Below are 24,285 nucleotides of genomic sequence, written 5' to 3'. Positions count from 1 at the left end.
CCAGTCGTTCTTGCACCCAACTTGCAGTGCCCCTAGAACGTTCCCACGTATAGTCACTCCCACTGTACCCCATATCCTGCAGATTACAATCATAGACTATGTTCTTAAATCCCTCCATTAACCATCTTGGATGCATTCTTTCCCCTTTTTTCTCATGATCATACATAATGTCATTAAAATCGCCCATTATGCACCATGGCAGATTTGACCCCTCAGCTAAACCATGAATTAACCTCCATGATTCCCTCCGTCTAGCCCTCTCCGGACACCCATAGAAGCCAGTGTAACGCCATCTCCCTATCTCCGCACAATAAACTTCAAAATCTATGTAGTGGTTACAACTACCTTTGATCTCAATCTCTGTATCATTCTTCCATAATAAAGCTAGACCTCCCCCATGACTATGCGTATCCACAACAAAACACCCTGCATACCGTAGCATCTTACATATTTCCTCCACTCTCTTCTTACGAACCATTGTTTCAGACAAGAATATCAAGTTTTGCCTGTGTTGAATTGTGATTTCTTTTAGAAATCGAACCGCTCGTGGGTTGGTCAGCCCACGACAGTTCCATACAAAGAAACTCATAATACTCGGCGGGCCTGGAAACCAGAGCCCGCCCCATGCAAGTTTTTTGGCACATTCAATCCATTTACGTTATCCAGACTAGTTTGTGGAGGCCCATCTGTTAACATCTCCACAGTTTCATGGCCCACTTTGTGTTTATCCGTTTCTATCCTTTTACGTTTTGTATTCACAATCATATCTGTATCTTCCGAATTGCCGCTCAAATTCAAATTCCCACTTTCCTTGCTTATCTCTCCTTGATTTTGCGTAGTGATCACAACTACCCTCCTATCCCCTACTTTCTCGCGCAAAATTCCATCATGTTCCGTAAATCTTGCGTTTCCATCTTCCCTGTCACTCGATGTTCCACCGGATTCCTTCCACCCACCCTCACCGTTCAAATTTCGTAACCACCTCGCTCCAACATTGTTTCTCACATTACGTTTTGGTGCTCTCAACCACACCCCATAAGCTTTCTCAATTTCCTTATCTGGGTTTGCATATACCACACTGCATTTTCTCTCAACATGCCCAGAATTCCACAAACAAAACAAAAATTCCCCAACTTTTCATACTTGAAGTTGATCCAACTCCAATTTCCTCCCTCTCTTTTAATCTTCATTCGTCTCTTGAGCGGCTTCCCTATATCCAGAGTAACCCTTATACGAGCATATGACTTCCACCCATTATCTAAATTAGATGAAACTGTTTTGATATATTTACCAATATACATACCAACACTCTGCATTACCTTCTCTGTCATGAATCATGTCGGTATATCGTGGATTTGTACCCATATATCCACTTCATTAAGCATTACTGATTGTACATCTTCCATTTCAGACAATCTAGTGTACACCGGCATATTATTTTCAAATGACCACGGACCTCCATCAAGCACCTTGTTTAAATCCATTATATGATAAAATATGAATGAATACCGAAAATTCCCAATGTCATGTATCTCCATACCCATCTTTGGTCGCTACACCGAAGCCATTACATTCTGCATTGCCTGGAAATTAATGGTCTTCTCCGTCAAAAACCTGCCCACAAGAACAAAAGAGTCCTTCTCCTTCTGTTTCTGAATCTCTCCCTCACCAATCACTACCCCTCCCTCATCCTCCTCTTCAATTGCAAGCCTTGCATATAAGTTCTCCAGATCCGATTTATCATACGCCATACTCACAAATTGATAAACTATAAAACTGAATTGATAATAATGTGTAAAGATTTTAGATATATAAGGATAACAAGATATAAGATGTAATTAGGCAACAAACTGTCATTAGAGACAGAGAGAAAACTGTCGCTCGGAAGCATTTAAGCATTGCTACAATCCTAAATTATGTTGATATGAAAATATAAATTCATAACACACTCGAGTTGAGTCAGTTTGAATTGATTGAATGCTTTTATTAAAAGAAAAATTAGCATTATATATCATCGATTGCTTCGAAAAAGTAAATAAACAAAAATACATATAATCTACAATTTTAATACTAATATTTAATTATGATAAATATTTTAGTTTTTTTAATGTATGTCATGCTATAAATCGTATACATACACACAAGATACAATCATTATATATAAGTGAAATGTGCCATATTATATAATGTATATTTTATATAATATATATACTATATTATAATAGACGAAATATTAAAATTTTGGTAATCGGTCGGTCGGTACTTCATGAAATTATTTAATTACCCTTATTTAATTATTAATTCTAATTATTGGGTCGATCAAATCCAATTATAATTGATATTGAAGTCAACTTCCTCTATTACTTTACTAATTTCAATTCTATTTTATATCGAACTCTATATCATTATAATCTATATTAAATTCAACTTCTTTTACCAATTTAAATTTTAATTCATATCGAGTTTTATGTTATTCTAATTTATTACTTCGGGCTAAATTAAATTTAGGCAAACTAAATATATTTTTTAAGATTTAGTTGATGTATAATGTGACTCGGGTAAAGATAAAATAACAATACTATCAATCCCCCTAAAAAATTATACTAATGAACTTTGCTAAACAAAATAATATATTTTACTTATACAGGATAAAAAAATATATTATACGATTGATTTAGACTAACACAAAACTAAAATAAAAGTACAATTCGATTAGACTAACACAAAACTAAAATAAAAGTACAATTCGGCCAACAAAAATAAAATCATATATATTAATTATTCAATTTAAAACAAAATTATCTTTTTAAAAAAAAATTAAAAATAAACTAAAAATAATTAGTTTGATTTGGTCGGTGAATTGGACATTGGGCTAAAATAAAATAATATAAACCACTGATCCGAGATAATAAAATTAATATTATACTAAGTATAATTCGTACCCTATAGATATGAACTAAAACATCAAATTTTAATTAAATAATTAAAATTTTTTTAAAATACACATAGAAATATCAATAAAACTATATCGTTCAATCAGTATGTCTACTAATATAATTATCACGTAGTCATATCATTTAAAATTTTAAATAAACAAAATTAAGAATTGAATTTAATATATTTTTTAAAATATATATATAATATTAAAAAAATCTATGCGATCCGTTAATCGCACGGATTTTAAACTAATATACATAGATTTTTAGATTATCAAACAAGTAGGTCGGGTTTGACGGCCGAAAAAAATATGAATTCCGTACTCAACTTAATTATATTAAAAAAACACGTTTGGGTATATGGTTTTTTAAATTGGTATAATTGACCGAAAAGATTATTAAATTTGGTCGATTTGATCGAGTTATGAATTGGTGAGCACCCCCTTAGGCCAATGAAATGTTAAAAACATAAAAATAAATAATTAATATTTGAGCCAATGAAATAAAATGGAAAATGTCATTTTCAAAGTCCTTTTTTATTTTCAGAATAAAAATATATAAAATTATCAAATTATCCCGTCTTTGATATTTTCAAGAGCTTTTTATGTAATTTTGTCTTTTCACTCATTCTTTACTCTCGAAATAAGAAAGTCACTCTCGAAATAGTACTCGTTTCGTCCCGTTAAACGTTTCCCCTTTTGACTTTTTTACTGTTCACGGTAAGCGATTGACTACTAATTTACGTCTAATCTATAATATCAAACATAATCAAAAGTAATTTTATTGGATTCATATTTATGAGTACTTTAATACAATAATTTTTTTATATTTAATACTAATACGAAATTAAAGGTATTAACAATAAAAAATATGTATTGTCAAAGATGTCCAACACAAATATGAAACGTTTTAAGAGACGAAGGGAGTACAAATTAAATTAATTTCATGCGCATGGTAATGATTTTTACTGCTGTTTGTTCTGCAAAGGAAGAAGAAGACGGCGGGCGTGTTAATTAAAGAAGAGTGACTAGCGTGATTACCTTTTTTCTACTAAAGTCTGCTCCTCTGTTATGCTAGATTTTATTGTCGGATTGCAATATTTTTGAAAATTTAATTTATTATTTCATCCCATCCACTCTAAATTTTATTGCTTTCCTGATAATAGTATATTCTCTTTGCTTACGTCAGGACTTCCTGAAAATTTACTTGAACTTACTAATTTAGATCATCTCATAGGGTTTCATAAGTCGATCTTCAAATATAATTACGACTCGGCTCGACTCGATTCGTGAGCTTAACCCGACTTATTAATTCCGGCTCATTTAACTAGATCAGTTAGCTCGACTCGATTTATATAATTAAATGAACCGAGCTCAGGTAGATGTTTAAACTCGATTAATAGAAAAATTAAACGAATTTGTTCGCTCAACTCGTTAAAACCGGCTCGTTTAGCTAAATGACCCGACTCGATTCATTTAATTAAACGAGTCAAGTTTGGAAAGAATTTTAAGCTTGATTAGTTAAACAATTCGGCTCAACTCGACTCGACTGTCCCCTTATCTCGATTATGATTGGTCGGAAACTAGGTTCGCTCGGCCCAGATTATAGCTCTTAGTACATTACAAAGTGGAGAGTGAAATTGAGTATCTGTGTTATTTTATAATAATATATTATTTAAAAATAATTAAATAAGCGATAGATTATTAAAAGAAAGAAAATAGAAGAGACTCATAAAATTTCCAAAAGTATATAGAAAGAGCTCCATCTTTTCACAACAAATCTTCATATCTGATAAGTTATATTTGAAACGTTGTGTAATTTGGTTGTCTTTTATAAAAATAATATACATTGATAAACAATTAATTTGTATTTGATATACGTTAAAAATTGTATAAAATAAGAAAATAATTGAGAACATTATAATTGTCTGATACATAAAAAAGTTCTAAAAAATGACCCGTAACTCACACCGGTTATTATGTTAGTGTTTAACAGAAGACCAAATCTATTTTTTGAGATACTCTAGTGCATTACTTGATTATTTACTGTAATTTTGTGGCAATTTTATATTCTCTTATTCTTTTACTGTAAGTAATATGGAGTGATTATAATTATTACTTGGTTGTTTATTAATGCTTCCTTCACATCTAAGCCAAACGTGTGCATCAAAATAATTTGTATCCATACCTCCTAATTATAATTAGACATGTCTCATTCTATACTTATTCTATACTTGATAGTTGATACATCTTTTACATCATCAAATTATAACTAAAAAAGAGGAGAAAATGTTAGTGGAAAATATAAATTTAAATACTCCTTTTTAAGGTGCATCATATGCAACATCATAGCCATTAAACTTTCCTAATTCCACCTACTTTTGTTCAAATTTACACACATTTTGGTATTTTATAAAATTTTTGTAACTAATAAATTGAATGACTTGATTGCCCTCTAAAAAGTTATTAATTGGTTTTTTTTTGTGGCCGATTGAAGAATAAATCAGTCTAACAAAAAAAAGGGTGCATTTCACTTGTTTCATGTAGTAAATCGAGTTTACGGAGCATGTATTATCGTAACGCATGACATGTATTATCGTAACGCTCACTCGTATTCTGAACATATTAATCATTTTAAGTGATAAATGAAATATTTGAAATATTAACTATTGAATTGCTCACTCATATTTCGAATATATCAAATGAGTCAGTTATTAATTATGAATATGTATATTGTGTCGCGAGATATAAATAATACATTTTAGTATATAGATAGCATGTAGATATATAATAACACGATCAAATGATTTTTATAACTTTTTATGATATATTCACACTAACGCTGCTTTGTGTGTACAGTACATTGTAACATACGTTTTCTTTACAAAAACTAAAAGTTAAAAGTTCTTTAAACTCAATTCTTAAATTATAAATTATATGTACTCTAATTAATATGAATAAGAATGCGTAAACATTATATCATATTTATCGTTATTTATGGGATAAAATAAACCCCCTTTCACTTGTTTTTTGGATTATTATTTATTAATACATATAATTTTATAATTATTATTCATAGAATTGTTCACAAACCGAGCTGTTCGCGAACAAACTCGAGTTCGGCCCGTAATTAGCTCGTTCGGCTTGGCTCGTTAATGAACTCGAGTTTGAGCTCCGACAATTACAAACAAATGTGTTCGTTAAGTAAAACGAGCTCGAGCCGAGTTTTGGGTTGTTCGGCCCGAACTCGCTCGTTAAACCTCGAAAAAATTATAACATATCCTCAATATTTTTAGTCATGAATTGATATTTTGAATTTTTTAAAAATATTTTTCATCGATTTTACCGTATAAATGTCAAACTATATATTTAAGTGATATACACAAAGTTTCAAAAAAAATAATTTTTTTGATAAGTTATTTTCACAGTTAAATAACAGTTGATCTGATTTTTTTGATAAGTTATTTTCATAGTTAAATAATGTTCGCGAACAAACTCGTGTTCGGCTCGTTAGTTAACAAGCTCGAGATCGAACACAATTTTTGTTCGATAAAAAACTCGGTTCTGTCTAGTTCGTGAAAAAAAATAAAGCTCAATTTTATTTGGTCAAAACTCGGTTCAGTTCGGATCGGTTCGTGAACTATCCTAATTATTAATGTGTAGTAATGCGTACATACATCTAAATCTAGGTTGTAGAGATGATTCTCCCTAAATACGTTTCAATTAGTCACACGTGTTTGATGATGAAATAGTAAACCTAATACATTAAACAATATATAAATCGAGTTTAGGAAGTGAACAAAAAAAATATAAAAACGTCTTCAATATCTCAATGATGGTTGAAACAATGGAGTGGTGCCGTTGGTTTTGATTATATAAAATAGAATTTGGGGAATAAAAGTCTATGAAAGTGGGTGGTATGCGAATAATTATAGAAACAAAAATAATTAATGTAGGATGATGTGCGTGGGTTTGTAGGGAAGGCCCGGAAAGGATTCCCTCCTTTTGCGCCAAGTGTTTTTATATTGTCTAGCATCAAAAATTATGTCATCATACGCCATACATTTAAACGAATATAAATTTAAGTTATACGGTTTGTGCTCGTACGCACGTATATAATAAACGTGAAAATTTACAAATCGTACGCACGCACCTAGAAGAATTCGTATGTTTAGCAATAAAAAATTGAGAAATTATCAAAAATATTAATTTTTTAATTTTTTTTACGATTTTATTATTTCTGATTTTTTTGCAAAAATACGGAATTAAACAAAATTAAACAGGTATGCAATTAGTTGAATGGAGTTTTTTGGTTGAATTTGAGTTTGCATGAAGTTGCAGAAATTCGTCAAATGTTGCATCCAGTTAATTTCAGTTGGTAAAAATTGTATTTTTGTAAAAAAAAATTGAAAAATAATATGGAAATTAAAAAGTTTTTTTACAATTTTTTATAAAAAATGATTGTATTTTTGTAAAAAAAAATTATACCAGAGTATTTTTCAAAAAATACTAAAACCTTGGAGTGATCGAGTACTCGAGCCAAGTACCGAGTTACTCGCTTAAATTTAAATTGTCAAATCGTCGTCCGAATCAGCTGAATCGTAAAACACTGATAAAACACTGTAACTATATATAAAAATTGAATAAGATGTATTGGTTGAACATTATATACTAAATTAACACTAAAATCATTAAAATTTAACCAAAAAGATAAATAAATATGTGTTAAGTTTAAATATGATTTTGGTAATAACTAAATTGCTAAAAGAAAATTGTACACACAACAATATTTGTGTAATGATTTGTGAAGACCAGCAAAAGCAAGTCTTAAAGAGAGGTTTATGTATATTCAATACAAGCGTGGATGTTTTTTGTTGGCAAATCCACACAACCAAACGAGCAAACCCCACAAACTCTTTGATATCATTTCAATCACTAATCCAAAAAATGCGTGACACGTTCCTTATAATTAAATCTGTGACAGACAAAATTTTAGACTGTGAATATCCATTATAAATTCTTAAGGGTTTGCGTTTTATTGAACACTTTCGAAATCTATAAAGAACAAATTATTGTATATCTTTTTTTTATCGTACGTAACCCGCAGCGCTACCCTTTGGGTGCGCACTGGGTAAATTCTACGGGTTCACGTAATAGCCTACAAATCACGTGAACCAAGTTAAACCGCATTTAAGCGACAAGTTCTTGCTCAGGAGGCATAATTATAAATTTGTCTTCCGCGCAATTCAAATCTGTATTATTGTTTATCTTTAATCATACATTCACGATATTGTTTAACTGATTGCACAAATAAAACCAAAAATATAAATATTCAAAATAAGTAAATAAAGATGGAAGGATTCTGATCCAAATATTATGTGGTCAGCGGTTCCTCTAAATTCTTAAGAAGTCGGAGGAAAATTTCAACAAAATCTTTTATTTTTTAACAATTATTTCACACAACCCAAACTCAGTTATATATAGTTATATATAGAGCAATACTACGTGTCCAAAATATTTTTCAAAAATTTTTCCAAAATAACACGTGTCATTTTCTAATTCGTGAGATTCATATTAACACACTAATGACCCATTTTATTTACGAGTGCGTATTCAGTGATATGTTAATACAGTAAGAGCCCATTTCTCTTATATATATGTTTAATTTTGGTGTTAATTTTTATTCTCATAATTTCATTAGGGTTCAATTCCAAAATTTGAAATCTTGAACAAAAAAAGGTTAACTAATAAAAAAAATGATCCGGCAATCGAAAGATTAAAACCGACCGAAAAATACCCTTCCACGCGGTCGCTAATAGTGTCGCACTTAACATGCTCTAAACATAGTGCTCCGTAACATTGTGAACCTCATGGGGCTTTTTTAATGGAAACAATCGAGTACAATTACAAACAATTCACAAATAAAGGTCCTCTCACTTTATTTTCAAAAAAAAAAAAAATAAAGGTCCTTTCTCGTTGATGGTGGCAGTAAAAGATACGCAACTCTTTGTTAAGTGTCAATACTTACGATGTGTTCCACAAACTTTCTTTAAAGAGAAAAGAAAAAAAATATAAATAATACATTTCTTCAGCTTGTTCCCGAACAACTTTTATGAAAGAAAGGAAAAGAAAACTGTAGATTTGAGAAGAAATTTTCTTTATTTTTATCTCCAAAATTTTCTTCCCGCTTTTGAAAAGATTAGGAGAGAAAGAAAAATTGGTTATTTTCTATACTTTTCTTTTCTATCCTAGATTCGGGAACACAGCGTTAAAGCTCGTGTTGCCGGGCATATGTTAATTATTAAAATAAATAAAGTTAAAGTAACATACGTTTAAATTAATTTTGAACGAACCTCTTTTGTGGCCTTTACTTTTTTATCTGTAGCATGGTGGAGTGTCTTAGAAAGTAAAGACTCAATGGAATTTGGAGAATGGAGGAACTTGATTAGGGTTGAATATTGTTCCCTCCACTCCAACCAATAAAGTTCCATATATCACTATTTAATTATCTATACACCTGTGTGTCTGTTCATCTGGTTCTTAACATGCGATGATTAACAAATTATACGTACATTAAATTATACATACATGACTTTTTTTTGCTTATAAACTTTTAATATGTTATTTTTTCAAAAATATCCAATTTATAGAAAATATTTTTAAAAATATATTGTAATCTTATACTCCCTCTGTCCCGCTCATTCTTTATATTGGAGGACGAGTACTCGACAAGCACTTTAATACTCTTATTAAATATAGTTGCATAATTTTTTTTTTTAATTTTTTTTCTTCTAAGTAAAAATATGATGTTCAAATTTTAATACAAAAAATTAAAATTTTAAAAATAAATTACAGAAATATATTTTATAGTTGCCTTAAAATGCGTATCAGTAAAAAAACTGTATAGAAATAAAAGGGACGGAGGTAGTACTCCGTAATATTGACAATTTTATATCTGACATGAAATACAAACATTTGTAATGTTGTATTCAATTTTCGACTCTTTTCTGTAACATCATATGCAACTTTTTATCGTTTTTTTATAAATAAATTTAAAGTACATGAATATTTTTTATCAATTCTATTTTAAAAATAATAGATTAATCTCGAATATAATGACGTGATATGTTATATTCATATTGACTTCTAGTTATTCGGAAATTTATAACGAATAGATGATTATAATGCGGATTAGCAGGCCCCATGCATGTATACACAATGATACGTATTATAGTAAATTAATACGGAGTAATATACAGTGTAGAATTTATGTGTCAGTGGCATGTTAATAATTGGATGCTGTTGATTTTCGGCCAGTGCCAAATATCTCCTCATGGTGCTTGCTTAATTTTTAAAACCATAGCATGGCTCATTTGACTTTATTATCTTAATATTTAGTCGTCCCAATTTATCCGTCGTGTTTAATTTTTTACGATTAAATAGACCAAATTTTGACCGAAAATTTCATATAATATATAATCGAAAAAAATTATAAAAATTATATCATTAGAATGTACAGATAATCTACTTTAATACGTATTCATCGGTTTTTCATAATAATGAAAGATTAATATTTAATATACAGTCAAAGTTTAATCAATTTGACCACAAAAAGTCAAATATGACAGATAAATTGGGACGGAGGGATTATTATGTTACTCCTTCTGTCTCATTAAATTCAATATATTATTTTTTGGCACGATTTTCAATACTTTTTTAAAGTATAATTTCACAATATTTTTAAATTTCTTTTTCCTGAATAAAACTTTCATGTTTAAACTTTTATTCAAAAAAAAAATTAAAAAAAAAATTATAAAACTATACTTTATAGAAGTCTCGAAATACGTGCAAACAGTGCATGCATAAAAATTAACGGGACGGAGGGAGTAATAACTTAATGTTAATAAATTATAGTAGCTATATTACAAATTATGAATTTGTGAGAAAAATTAAATTCATTGCAAATTATAGAACACAAACTTTCATCATACTACTGAGACCTCTTTAACTTTTTTAAAAATTTTGGGTTAGTAACATTTATTAATTAACTAATTAAGAAACTAACTTTTGATTAAATTTAAAACAGAAGTTAAACATGATAGCCATTTGAAATTTGACTATCGTTGTCAGAGAAAATACCTGCTCCCATATAATAAAATGGAAAAAATAAAATCGAAAAAAATTATCAGGCTTGTCACATTGTCATCAAATGTATAAAAAGTCCAGGCAATGACATATGTAGTTTTATTTTATCAGGAATCAATGTTATAAGATTTATCAGGTAATTAGATCATATTAAATTATAATTATACCCTAAGTAATGGAGTCTTCTCCGGCTGATCATCAATTAAAATACTTCACTAATCCATGGCAGGAGTTCACATTATTAAATTTTTTTATATTAATTTGGGACCTCTTGCACAGGTAGTTAATTATCTTTTTTCATCTATCTGTACTATTATATTAAATACGAAATATTAAAAATTTGTTTGTTAATTCTTGATCACTCAATTCAGAATAATTAGATCAAATTGATGAGAACCTTTATACATCCATACTATATTATAATAGTCGGAATAGAGATAATTTGGTTCAACGGTTTGGTTCAACGATAATTCCTAATTTTGATTATTACAAAAATAGATAAATAGTGTTATATATCTAATAAACTTCTAAATTATTAAACTACTACTAAATATAGTATATTTATCCTACTAAACTACGAATACAACTTATCATATTATTAAAAGATATAAATAATAGTGTTACATATCTGCTAAACTACTAAATTGTTAAACTATTAGAAATAGTCTATTTATTCTATTGAATTACGACCACATGTTATTCATTTATTTTTATTATAAAATTATAATCATTATATATTTATATAAATATTTTAAAAATATAATATAGCTTGATAAATAAAAATTTAAAATATTAATGGAAACCGTGCATCGCACGGGATTTATGCTAGTAATCTTAAAAATATTATTAAAAATATATAAGGTTTGAATCCAACTAACAACATATTAAAATTATAAATTAAAATATATGATGATAAAAATGATCGCGCATCGCACGAGTTATATATCAGTTCATATTAAATACGGTTCCTCTACTTTCCTTTTACTTTCCGTGAAAAATAAAATAAATAAATGGTTAGTGATAATGAATTATTATGAACCAACTTAAAAAATATCAAAATAAATTCATACCAAAACACATACAATACTAGGTATTTTTTTTATAAATGGTAGAACGGTGATAAAATGTGTACAAAACAGTCATTTGCATTTGTGGATGATTGAGACATGTCCATAAATCACATCAATGAAAAGAAGTTTATGGTTGTAGTCTTTTGTAGGCCCAGTCGGCATGAGCTTTCTTTTTAAGCCTAATCCTATTAGCTATGATTAAAAATTGTCCCTAAAAACATTTTCAATTTTTGTTGTAAATTTATTGTATTAAATTGCCCATAAATACGAATCCCACAAAATCACTTATAAATATATTTCATATTATAAATTAGACGTAAATTAGTAATCAATCTTTTACCGTGAACAATACAAAAAGTCAAAAGGGAAAACGTTTAACGGGACGGAGGGAGTAACCTTTAAAATAATTTTATGTAAGTTAAAATAATGATACTCTGGTTTTTTTTCTAAATTAACATTAATTAAAATAGATTTATAAAAGAAATTTGAAAAATTTGATATCCGTGTGAAATATATGCATTTGTATTCAATAAAAAATGAATAGTATCCATATTTGAAATAAAATGAGTATTTACGACAATCGCGTATACATAAATATAGGTAAATTCGTGTCTGAACTATCCATTTGACGTTTTTTATTATAAAATTAATAAATATCCAGAGGTGTTCTTCAAGTCTTATGTTTAAGTTTTTCCAAATATATATAATTTGTTCCCTAATTTCTCCAAAATTATTTTTACAATTTTTTTCTACACGATAAATACGTCTTTCCTAATTAATTAAATAACAAAAATTAAACTCTTAAATTTTCGCATAAGAACATGAGCTTAATTACTCCACCACCCTTTTATGGACACTAAATACTGAAATTCATTTACGGTATATTTGTAGTCATGCTCCAACGTAATTAGAAGCAAAAATGAATTGACAATTGTGACCCCAAAATTATTAATGAAAAGAAGAAGCTTAGAAATTGATTCAACAAAATCGGGTCCATATACATTATCCTGGTCTATAAAGTTTAGCAATTGATTTGACTACATTACACTGTTTTTACGTAAATTTTACTAGTACATAATTTTTAACAAAAAATTTATTACGAGTAATTATATTACTTTCTACATTTTAAAATAACTGTTAACTTTTTTTAAAAAAAATAATTATCTACTTTTATCATTATTCTAAGAAAAAAAATCGGTATTATTTGATAAAGAAACATTTCAGTGATTAATTAGATGAATTAATCGGAGCATAATTAATCATCTGTGTAACAAAATACAAAAATAATTAACTAATTAAACTAAATAAATTATTTTAGAAAAAAGTTAATAATTAATCGGATTATAAAATCGAATCGTTAAAACAAATTAAAACGATTAATCGATAAAATCGGTAATTTTTAGAATAAAAGCTTATATTTTTAATATCGCTATAGAAATTATAAAATTACTTTATATTTATCGAGTAATTAATTGATAAAATCGGTAATTTTTAAATAAAGGCTTATATTTTAATATCACCATACAAATTATAAAATTATTTTATATTTTCAAGATAAATTTTACAATAAATATAATTGTTATACCACTAATTTTTATTTTCAAAATTTGATTCTATAACATAAATAATGATGTATTTAATGTAGAATGTAATAAATACGATTATTAACTGTAATTTTATTAATAATGTAATAAATAGAATTTTAAAAAAATGACAGTTACTTTAAAACGGAGGTAGTATTATTTTACGATAAATCGAAATTGGTGTATCGCTTAATGCACTAAATAAAGTTTGGAAAATTTAAAAAAATAAATAGGTGGTGGGTCAAAAAAACCGAGTTAAAATGGAAAAAGAGAAATAATTAGTGAGGCAGGGGCCCACTCCACAGAACATAATTGTAAATCCCATTCATTCATTCATTCATTTTCTATCAAAACCCAACGCAAGCAAGCGTGCACCAACACACGCGTGATTCACCAGTACCTAACACTTCTTGTAATAATAAGGGCATTCTCGTCATTTCACATCTCTTGTCCATCCTCTATTATTATGCAGTCTCTGTAATAAAATACACACACTAAAACACACACTCTCTCCTTATCTACTCTCCCTGCAATCTCTCTCTCTCTCTCTCTCTCTCTCTCTCTCTCTCTCGCTGAGCTTCTCCGATCTGAAAATTTCAAGAACTGTAAGTGTTCATTTCTTTAGTTGAATGAGCTATGTTTACTAGTGAGATCTGCTGCATATACATGTATGCATATATTCATGTTAAATTTGTATAGTTCTTGTCGTTTTTGTATTGAATCTTGTGAATTTTTATGTACAGGTGGGTTTAAATCTGTGACTGTTACAGAATCTTGGTTATATAAATAATCAAAATTTATATATACAAGAAAAACAACATGCGGTGGTTTAGTCTTTCTGTTTATGTTGTCCGAAGATTCATTATCAGCTTGTATTGTCGTGTTATTCTGTAATTTAGCTCTTTAATTCTCTAAATTATTCAATTTTGAGCTTCCCCTTTAAATTTAGATTTATTTACATACAATTTATCAATGGGATCTAATCTTTTCATTGTCATTCCTTGTTATTGTCGTTTGATCAGTTGAAAATCTCTTTAGTTATATCATCTTAATAGTCTAAAACACTCTAAATCTTTCTAGTTCCACTCCTTTGCTTTAGTTTAACCAGATTTAGTCGAAAGTTTCTTCGATTTTAGTACTTTTCTCGAGTAATTTCCTTTTCAAGTTTTTTGTTTTTTCGGGTTATATCGAGCTAGTTTGTTGCCTTTAAGTTGGGTTGATTTTGTTGAGGGATTGTGTTTGGGTTATTCTTGTTGGAAAATTTAGTCTGGGTTCACGAAAAGGGGGGGAATTTATAAAGGTCGGGAAAAAGTAGTTATGGTGTGTCAAGCAGCTGGCCAAACCAAATTTCGAGCATTGAAACATGAAAATGGAATTGCCGGGGGTGCCACCATAATTGTTAGAGTTATTGCTTGCTTTCAACCTCTACAGGATTGCCAGGTCAGTAGTAGATACTTGCATTTGTTATCTCCTATTGTTGTAAAGCATTATCTGTTTGTTGCGGAGAGATCTAACACTTGAATTTAAAATTTTCAGGCTGAATACTTTCGTCAGTTGCTCAAACCTGTAACGTAGTTTGGTTTTCTCGCACTTGTGTTCAACTTAATAATCTGGAGTTTTTAGTTTTATTTTTTTCATTGTTGTCAAAGAACAGTCAATAATCGTCAATATTCAGAAGTATCAGTCAGGTGTGTTTTTATGTTCACCAACGTCTAATTTCTGACAGCTGAAAATTTGTACAAGTTTGATTAATTTGGAATTTTTTTCCTTTTACAGAGATATTACTCTTTCTATTTTCGTTGTCTGGTGGTTTTTTCGGTTGGATGGAAGAAGGCATCGGGAACTGGTTTGGTCACCAGCAATCTAATGAGCAATCTCCCAATTCGAATATATTGAATGCTCAATACTGTTTCGGGCAGTCGACTACAGTCCCTTCTTACATGAACCCGTGCAATAATTTCACTTCTATGACTGGCGTTCTGCCTATGCATGGGTTTTCTGGAATGCCACAGGCCAAGGCCAGTCAACCAAATGAGCCTCGTGGTTGGTTTTACTGCATGCCTCGTTTCCGTCAGGCTTTTGCCCCGGTGCTAAACTCTGCTTCTCCATATAAAAATTGTGGGGACTCTGTGCCTTTTGATTTTCAGAGTCCTCCAAAAATGTCTCTTAATGCTCAGAGTGCTCCGAAAAGGTTTCTTGTTTTTGATCAGTGTGGAGATCAGACCACATTGATATTCGGTTCTGGTATCAATGGTCCCGTCAATAACATGTCATCTTTGTGCCCAAAACCTTCTAATGCATTTACTCTGTACAAGGATGAGCTGGAAAGTATAAGAGATGCAAGTAATCCGTCTATGCAGTTTTCACCTAAAAGATTTGTTGATCAAGAATATGAAACTGATATTAGAAGTGAGATGCATGAAGACACTGAAGAACTCGATGCACTACTTTACTCTGATGATGAAGATGATTACTCCGAGGATGAGGAAGTGGCAAGCACTGGCCATTCACCCAATACTACTCCTCTCGCTAATAAACGAGTACGGTTTGATGAGAGTGGAGAAGAAGTTGCTAGTTCCGCTATGCCTGCCAAAAAGCAGAGAGTTTCAGATGAGGGATATAATGTCGCATCACTTATGGACACAGCAAGTTCCTTAAAAAGTGATAAATGCATCAATTGCGAAGACGATGCAGAATCTAATTGTGGTTACAGCAACAATGTGTTGGGAGAATCAGATTCAGTGTCTCACCAACAGTCTAAAATAGACAAAATACGCAAGACCATAAGCATCCTAGAGAGCATAATTCCTGATGGAAAAGGTAAAGATTCTATTGCGGTCATTGACGATGCTATCCATTACTTGAGATCTTTAAAGGACAAAGCTAAAGTATTAGGCCTTGATGGTCAGTAAAAAACACCGCAACTCTCACCACCACCACCAGCATTGATAGCAGTTTTAATGGTACTTGGTTCAAGTTTGTCTATAGTCTTTGTTCCCGCGAACTTACCTGGCGCAGAAGGTCAAATTCGGTGATTTCGATTCAAGAGTTTTTCGCAAACTCTCGAGTTAGTGATATTAAAGAAAAAGCGGTAGTATATAAATATTGCTTTCGAATAAAGGTTAATGAATGATGACCATCTTTGAAGATTAAGAGAGATTAACACTCACTCCCTAACATGGAAGTTGCCTTTGTAGACCAGAAAGGAAACCCCACCAAGGAAAAAGAATGCACGCCCGGTGGGTGAGTTGGACCCAAACTCTCACTTTCTTGCTTTTGTGTAATCTTGTTATGTTCACTTCTTGTGGGGTGAATGAATCTCATTCCCTGTTTAAACTCTTACAAATGGATTGCTGGGGCTTTTAAATGTAGTACACTAGTACTGCTTGTTGTAACTGAGATCCATGTGTGCAAACCTCAATATTTTTCCTTCCTGTGTAATGATATATTTGTATTTGTCGCATAAATATATTTGGTGTGCTTTGCCGCTTATGTAATATAGGGTCTATTCGTAACCATACGGTGCTTATTAAGTGTGTATGGTGATCATACCGCGCTTATTAAGTGTTGCATGCTGCGATAATCGTTTGTTTTGATCATAATGCGCTTATTAAGTGTTGTATGCTGTGATAATCGTTTGTTTGCCGCTTGTGTAATATAGGGTCTACTTATAACCATTAGGTGCTTATTAAGTGTGTACGATGATCATAGCGCGCTAATTAAGTGTTGTATGCTGAGATAATCGTTTGTTTTGGACCGGAACATGTAGGCCTATTTATAATATGTGAATGTAACATTGTAACCACTTGGTGGATGAGTTTGTAATTACATTGTTGGTGGAATGTTGTTGTCAAATATGCTTTTGATTGTGTTGTTGCTTGTTAAAATGGTATCAGGCACTAGCAACATGTTGGCATGCATGCATTTGTTTGTAGAATATATTTATATATAGTTTGAGATAGTGAGTGATGGAGGTTGTGTGCTGACTTCTTGGTCCTTGAAATGGTGCAAATCTCAGGCGTGACTTAAAAGGGACCACCTTTTGTACTATTAAAAGTACTGAGATTCACTTGTGCTCTTCTTTTTTCAATGTCTGTAATAGGAGTGTTTCTTAGTCTTTGAATTTATTTTGATCTTGAAAGTCAAAACGTGGAAAGTTTAGATTTTTTTTAGAGAAAAGAGAAAATGTTGTGCACTCTCACAGCGGCCTGAAAATTGATGTGCCATGTGCAACGTAAAAAAATGTGCCCCTAATAATAATTATTATAATAAAAAATAAAATAATTTTAATAACTTAAAGACTTAATAAATATTTGAACATTATTAGAAGATAAAAACTGAAATTAAAATATATAAATATAGGTATGAATATGGCTGTAATTTGAGTTGGGTGGCTCGCGAGCTCGCCCGGCTCGAACTCGTTTAAATGGGCTCGACTCGGCTCGTTTAACAAAACGAGCCGAGTTCGGGTAGAGATTCCGGCTCGTTTAATTACTCGAGCCGGCTCGGCTCGTCTCGTGAAATTAAACGAGTCGAGTTCATGTAGAGGTTTAGACTAGATTAAGTGTAAAATTAAACGAGCCGGCTCGCCCGACTCGTTAAAATCAGCTTGTTTAGCTAAACGAGCTGGCTCGACTCGACTCGTGAAATTAAACGAGTCAAGTTCGGGCAGATGTTTAGGCTCGTTTAACTAAACGAGCCGGCTCGGTTCGACTCGATTAATCTCGGCTCGAAACTCGGTTCGCTCGGTCCGAATTACAGCCCTAGGTATAAAATTTTAATAAATCATGTTTAAATCATAATAAAATAGCAATTTATATAATAATTATAAGCTGAAAAACAATCATATAAAACTAACTTATATGTAAATTAATATATAAATTTAACTATAACTTTATGTATTATAATAACTTTTTGAATTAAACAAAAATAATCATCTAAACTAATTTAAATATAAACTATATATATAATTAATTTTAAATTAACTTCTCCTGCTTGATATGTGAATATAAAAAATTATGCATATAATTTCAAGTAAGTTAATCACATGATAATAAAATCATACAATATTGTAAAAGTTTCAAAAAAGAAAGTACTAGCATATCATACCATTTTATTTAATTAACTTTAATGAAATTATTAAGATTAATAATTTAAAAGGCTTATCAAAAACTTAACATGCTTTGCTTATTATTTAGTTTATAACGGGTTTTTGATTTACGTAAATTTTGAGATTAGTATGAAAGATTTGAATTTTGCTTAAGGTAATACTTTATTATACTAACAATTACTAGTTTTTCTATTTGCATAATATTTTTTTTCAAAATAAACAAATTATTTATCTATTTGAAACTATATACACTCATATTTTAAAAAATGTGTCCATAAAATATTAGGGCCATAATGCTCCCTCAGTCAGGTTTACGTTTATCAAATTATATGATAAGAAAGTTCAAGTTAGATTTATATATTTTCGTCCATAAAATTTATTTGAACACTCGTTTGTGAGACATATAATTCTAATTTTTCAAATTATAATTGAAATGCGGTATTGACCTTATAAACGGGAAGGAGAGCAACTCCCATAGCTTAGTTATTTTGAATCTTAAAGTCAAATATAAGGAACACGGAGAAAAAAAACTACTATGCTAGTGATTCCTTAAATCACTAAGATCCACTAAGATATTATTCACATTCTTTATCTTAAGCTAACATTTCTGCTCTTTTAACTTTTATTTTATAATATATATTTGAAAAAAATACTTTCTCTTTTTTAACTTTATGTAATAATGTTATTTTTTAATGATTAAATATTGTATAAGGAATAAATGTAGGGAATATTGTTGGAGATGAGAATAACTATTGATGTTTTAAATTACTAAAATCAAATATTTTATATTAAATTTAGGAATAAACTAGAAGCTGTTGGATATTCGACACATATTTTAAAGTGGTTTTTTAAATCATTTTTAATATTTTTTAAAATAAAAATATAATATTTAAATTTTTATAATTTTTTTAAATAAATTATAAAACCATATTTTATAATAGTCTTAAAATGTATCACAAGGAAAAATTACGTAAACAGGGGATATATTGATATAAGTACATGCATACAGGGTAAGCAGATATAATTAGATTGCGTCCCATATTTTGTTTCAAGTAATATATTAGAGGGGTTGCAATCCAGGGAGGTAACCATTATTTAAAAATATATAAATACATAATTTATTTCATTTTTCATCATATATAGTTACAAATTTTAATTACCAAATTAAAAAAGAAGTCGCACAATTTTTTTATTTAAAAAATCATTTAAATTTGATAAAATAGTTTAAAGTGGTTCTGCAGTAAAATCACAATAAACTCACACTCACACTTATCCAAAATTATTCCACAATATAATCAAATTTAAAATCAATTTATTTTTTTCAAATTTCAGTTGTTAAACATTTTATTATATTTAAATATAATTATTATTCTACATTAGCAACGAATTTGATGAAATTTTATAATAGAATTCAGAGTTCTATACGGTTCTCTATATAAGATTCTCTCTTGAAGAAAAACCTGTATTAGAGACCCCAAATATTTACTCCAAAATTTTTTCCAAACCGATAGTCGACAACCTACCTAATGATAATATAGGATCACGCGTACATTCATATGCGTTCACGAACCAAAAATAAGTCATATGTCACCCACGTCATCTGGTAAAAATTCAATTGCAAATCCTATTATTCGAGATACTATTATGCCAAACTTGGAGGTCTTTTTAATAATTAATCACAAATGCACGTATCGATCAACACCACGAGTTGAGTCGAACTCATGATCTTTGACAAAGGAATAAAAAATCAAGTACTACACCAATATTTTGTTGGCGCTAAACCTGCAACTAGCATAATAAACCGTGCGAGATACGGGTCATTTTCTAAATTTTTTTATGCATCATGCAATTATAATGTTCTTAATTGTTTTCTTATTTGTAAATGTTGTACAATGTCTAACGTATATCAAATACAATTATAATTATCTTAACTGTTTTCTTATTTGTAAATGTTGTACAATGTCTAATGTATATCAAATACAAGTTGATTGTTTATCAATTTGTATTATTTTCATAAAAGACAAAACCAAATTATATATATGTATATATATATATATATATTGCTTAATGAGTTATATTTGGAAAGTTATGTAATATATATATATATATATATATATATTCCTGTTTGTGTTGTATAGTTTGTATTTAATGAATGCATATAAATAGGGTAGTCAGTATACGTTTAAAACGAAACGATTATACTTAATCTGTAGAATGTCGTTAGTATGTTGGCAAATAAAAAGTTAAAAAATAACATTTATGTTGAACACAGAGTTAACAAAAAAATTTGAATTTTATTTAAATAAACTATATGTACTGCTCTATATTATTATTGATTTCACTACTAACTTAAAATTAACTTACTCAATTTAAAAATATAAAAAATGCATAATTCAGGTCAGGATGACTTGTAATCATAATATACAATAATCTAAAATTTACACTATCGTTAATATAAAAGTTGATTTTAATGAAAAATGTTAGTTTTTGAAATTCAACTTATGTATGCATAGAAAAATGTCAGTTTTTTATTTACACTACGGTTACCAAAGTAACATTAAGTTTGTTAGGAATATGTGTATTAATTTGATGATAAGTTAAACAAAACACTTTAGTAGAAATCTAATGTTTGTAATCTCAACGGATAAGACCATTCTGGCTATCCGTTGATGAAGTAGCTTTACTTAGAAATAAGTTTAGTATTGTAGCACATTTCAGTTTCTGTATTTAAGTTATAATTCTTAGATGATTGTGGGAAATTATAAGTCATGTTGACTACTAGTGGATATACAAATAGGAGGGCTAATTGTAAATATTTCTTGCCTTGTAATTTTGTATAAGTGAAGTAGTATCAACTGATAAATTAAAGGCCTTCAACGGATGAGAAACAAAGCTTCAACGGATGTCTCTAAAGCTTCAACGGATGAGTGCATCAACTGATAAAACTTCAACTGCTAATGCATCAACGGATAAAGCCATCAACGGATGAAAGCTTCAACGGATGCTCAGTTCAATAGCAGTTGACAGTGACAATTCATAAGCTGGTAGAGGCACATGGGTTGACAGAGACAATTGGAATGTGGTAGCCTCTTGGAGGAATCAAGAAAATGCAGCATTTTCATCCTAGTGCAAACAAGGAAGTATTCAAAGATTCACAGATTATCCTAGATTGCATTGGATAGAGAAATGAAGAAGAAACATGTGAATAAATTTTTTAATTATATTTGTATTTTTGTCTTCACTTGTAAACTTGGTGATATATAAACCAAGTTGCAGCTAGTAATTAGATGGTGAATTTTTCAGAGTTGTTTGGAAAAATATAGAGAGAAAATCATCTAGTTTGTACAAGGACGCAGCTGTGATCAATTCTTTTGAATCACAGATTTTCTGAAATACACATCTCTGGTGGAACAACAAATCCACCAGAAAAAGTTTTTAAAGCCTTTGTGTTCTTTACATTTGTGTTTTGAATATATATATGTCTGCACCTGCTCAAAGCAATTCACACACAACTGTTCATCAAAACACTTAGCCTTTGAAACTGCTCAAAACTTGAAAAAGTTTTGAGATTTACATTCAACACCCCTTCTGTAAATCTCATTGTTAGTTCCTTGGGAATAACAATTGGTATCAGAGCAGGCTCTTAACTTACAAAGAGTTTAAAGATCTATTCTATTAACATCATGAGTAAGAAGGATATTGGTGTAAAGATTCCAATCCTGAAAAGAGATAATTATCATCACTGGAAAGTGAAGATGCATCTACATCTTCTCTCTCAAGATGAAAGCTACATCAACTGCATTGAAAATGGTCCTCACATCCCTCACAAGGTAGCCACAGCTGCAGCTGCCACAGTTGCTATTGGACAGTCTATTCTCAAGCCAAAAGCAGAATGGAATGATGAAGATATTGAAGAGGTTCACAAGGACAAGAAAGCCATGAACATTCTGTTTAATGGCCTAGATCAAGATATGTTTGATAATGTCATTAACAGCCAAACTGCTAAGGAAATTTGGGATACTGTGCAACTTATCTGTGAAGGTACTGAACAAGTCAGAGAAAACAAAATGCAGCTTCTCATTCAACAGTATGAATACTTTCATTTTGAAGAAGGAGAATCACTGAATGATACCTTCAATAGATTTCAGAAACTGTTGAATGGATTGAAACTGTATGACAGAGTGTGCCAAGTCAAGGATTCCAGCTTAAAATTTCCGAGGTCTCTACCAAAGGAATGGAAGCCTATGACTGTTTCACTAAGGAATTCTCAAGATTATAAGGACTTCACACTTGAAAGATTATATGGAATTTTGAAGACCTATGAACTTGAGATGGAGCAAGATGAGCTGTTGGAAAAGGGAAAGAGAAAAGGTGGATCAGTTGCACTTGTAGCTGACAATGAGAAGACTGAAGCCATGAATGAAGAAAAGACAATGTCAAGTCTCAAAATTGGCACAAGCAAATCAGAATCAAGCAAGGGAAAGGAGCAAGTAGCTGAGATTGAAGATAGTTCCAGTCAAGATGACTCTGATGATGTTGATAAACATCTGGCTTTTCTGTCCAGGAGGTTTGCAAAGATGAAATTCAAGAAAAATGCTAAATTTACTAAGTCAAACAAGAACATGGTGGACAAATCTAAGTTCAAATGTTATAACTGTGGCATAAGTGGACACTTTGCAAATGAGTGCAGAAAGCTAACCTCTGATAAGAAGAAATTTGAGCAAGTGGATTACAAAAAGAAATATTTCGATTTGCTCAAACAAAAGGAAAGAGCTTTTATGACTCAGGATGACTGGGCAGCGGATAGAGCCAATGAAGATGATGATATGGAATATGTCAACCTAGCCCTGATGGCTAATTCTGATGAAAATGAAACTAGTTAATCAAGCAACCAGGTAATTACTACTGCTAATTCTGATGAAAATGAAACTAGTTCATCAAGCAACCAGGTAATTACTACTGACCTCTCTCAGCTTTCTAAGATTGAATGCAATGAAGCTATAAATGATATGTCCAATGAATTATATCATTTGCGTGTTTCCCTTAAATCACTAGGTAAAGAAAACACAAGAATTAAAGAGAATAATTTGTTTTTAAGTGATAGGAATGATGTGTTAGAGGGTAAGGTAATTGAGCTTGAAAAGATTAAAATCAAATGCTTATCTATTAAGAGTGAACTAGAAGAATCTGTTAAGAAAGTTGAATTTCTTTCTAAACAATTAGAACGTGAACAAGATGTAATCAAGGCTTGGAAAACATCTAGGGATGTTAGTGCTCAGATTGTCAAGGTTCAGGGAATTGAATCACTCTATGAGAATGCCTGGAAGAAAAATAAAAAGGAAGTAGAATTAATTGAAAGATTGTCAACGGATATTAAAATCAACGGATGATTAAAGTTATCCGTTGAAGGAAGAAAATGAGCATCCGTTGAGGGCTCATCAA

The 24,285-nt window shown here is 30.2% G+C and overlaps 1 protein-coding gene across 1 annotated transcript; it reads left to right on the top strand.

Annotated features, from left to right (window-relative positions):
• Window positions 1-14,197: 14,197 nt before the first annotated feature.
• Window positions 14,198-17,230, top strand: LOC141711358 (transcription factor bHLH143-like). Its single transcript, XM_074513756.1, has 4 exons — window positions 14,198-14,338; window positions 14,477-15,173; window positions 15,270-15,421; window positions 15,510-17,230. The coding sequence occupies exon 4, from the start codon at window positions 15,557-15,559 to the stop codon at window positions 16,643-16,645; it is 1,089 nt and encodes a 362-aa protein (XP_074369857.1). The 5' UTR covers window positions 14,198-14,338; window positions 14,477-15,173; window positions 15,270-15,421; window positions 15,510-15,556; the 3' UTR covers window positions 16,646-17,230.
• Window positions 17,231-24,285: the final 7,055 nt, after the last annotated feature.

This window comes from Apium graveolens, chromosome 3 (genome assembly GCF_009905375.1).
Source record: "Apium graveolens cultivar Ventura chromosome 3, ASM990537v1, whole genome shotgun sequence".
Classification (NCBI taxonomy): domain Eukaryota; kingdom Viridiplantae; phylum Streptophyta; class Magnoliopsida; order Apiales; family Apiaceae; genus Apium; species Apium graveolens.
This window is presented reverse-complemented; position numbering and strand designations above follow the sequence as displayed.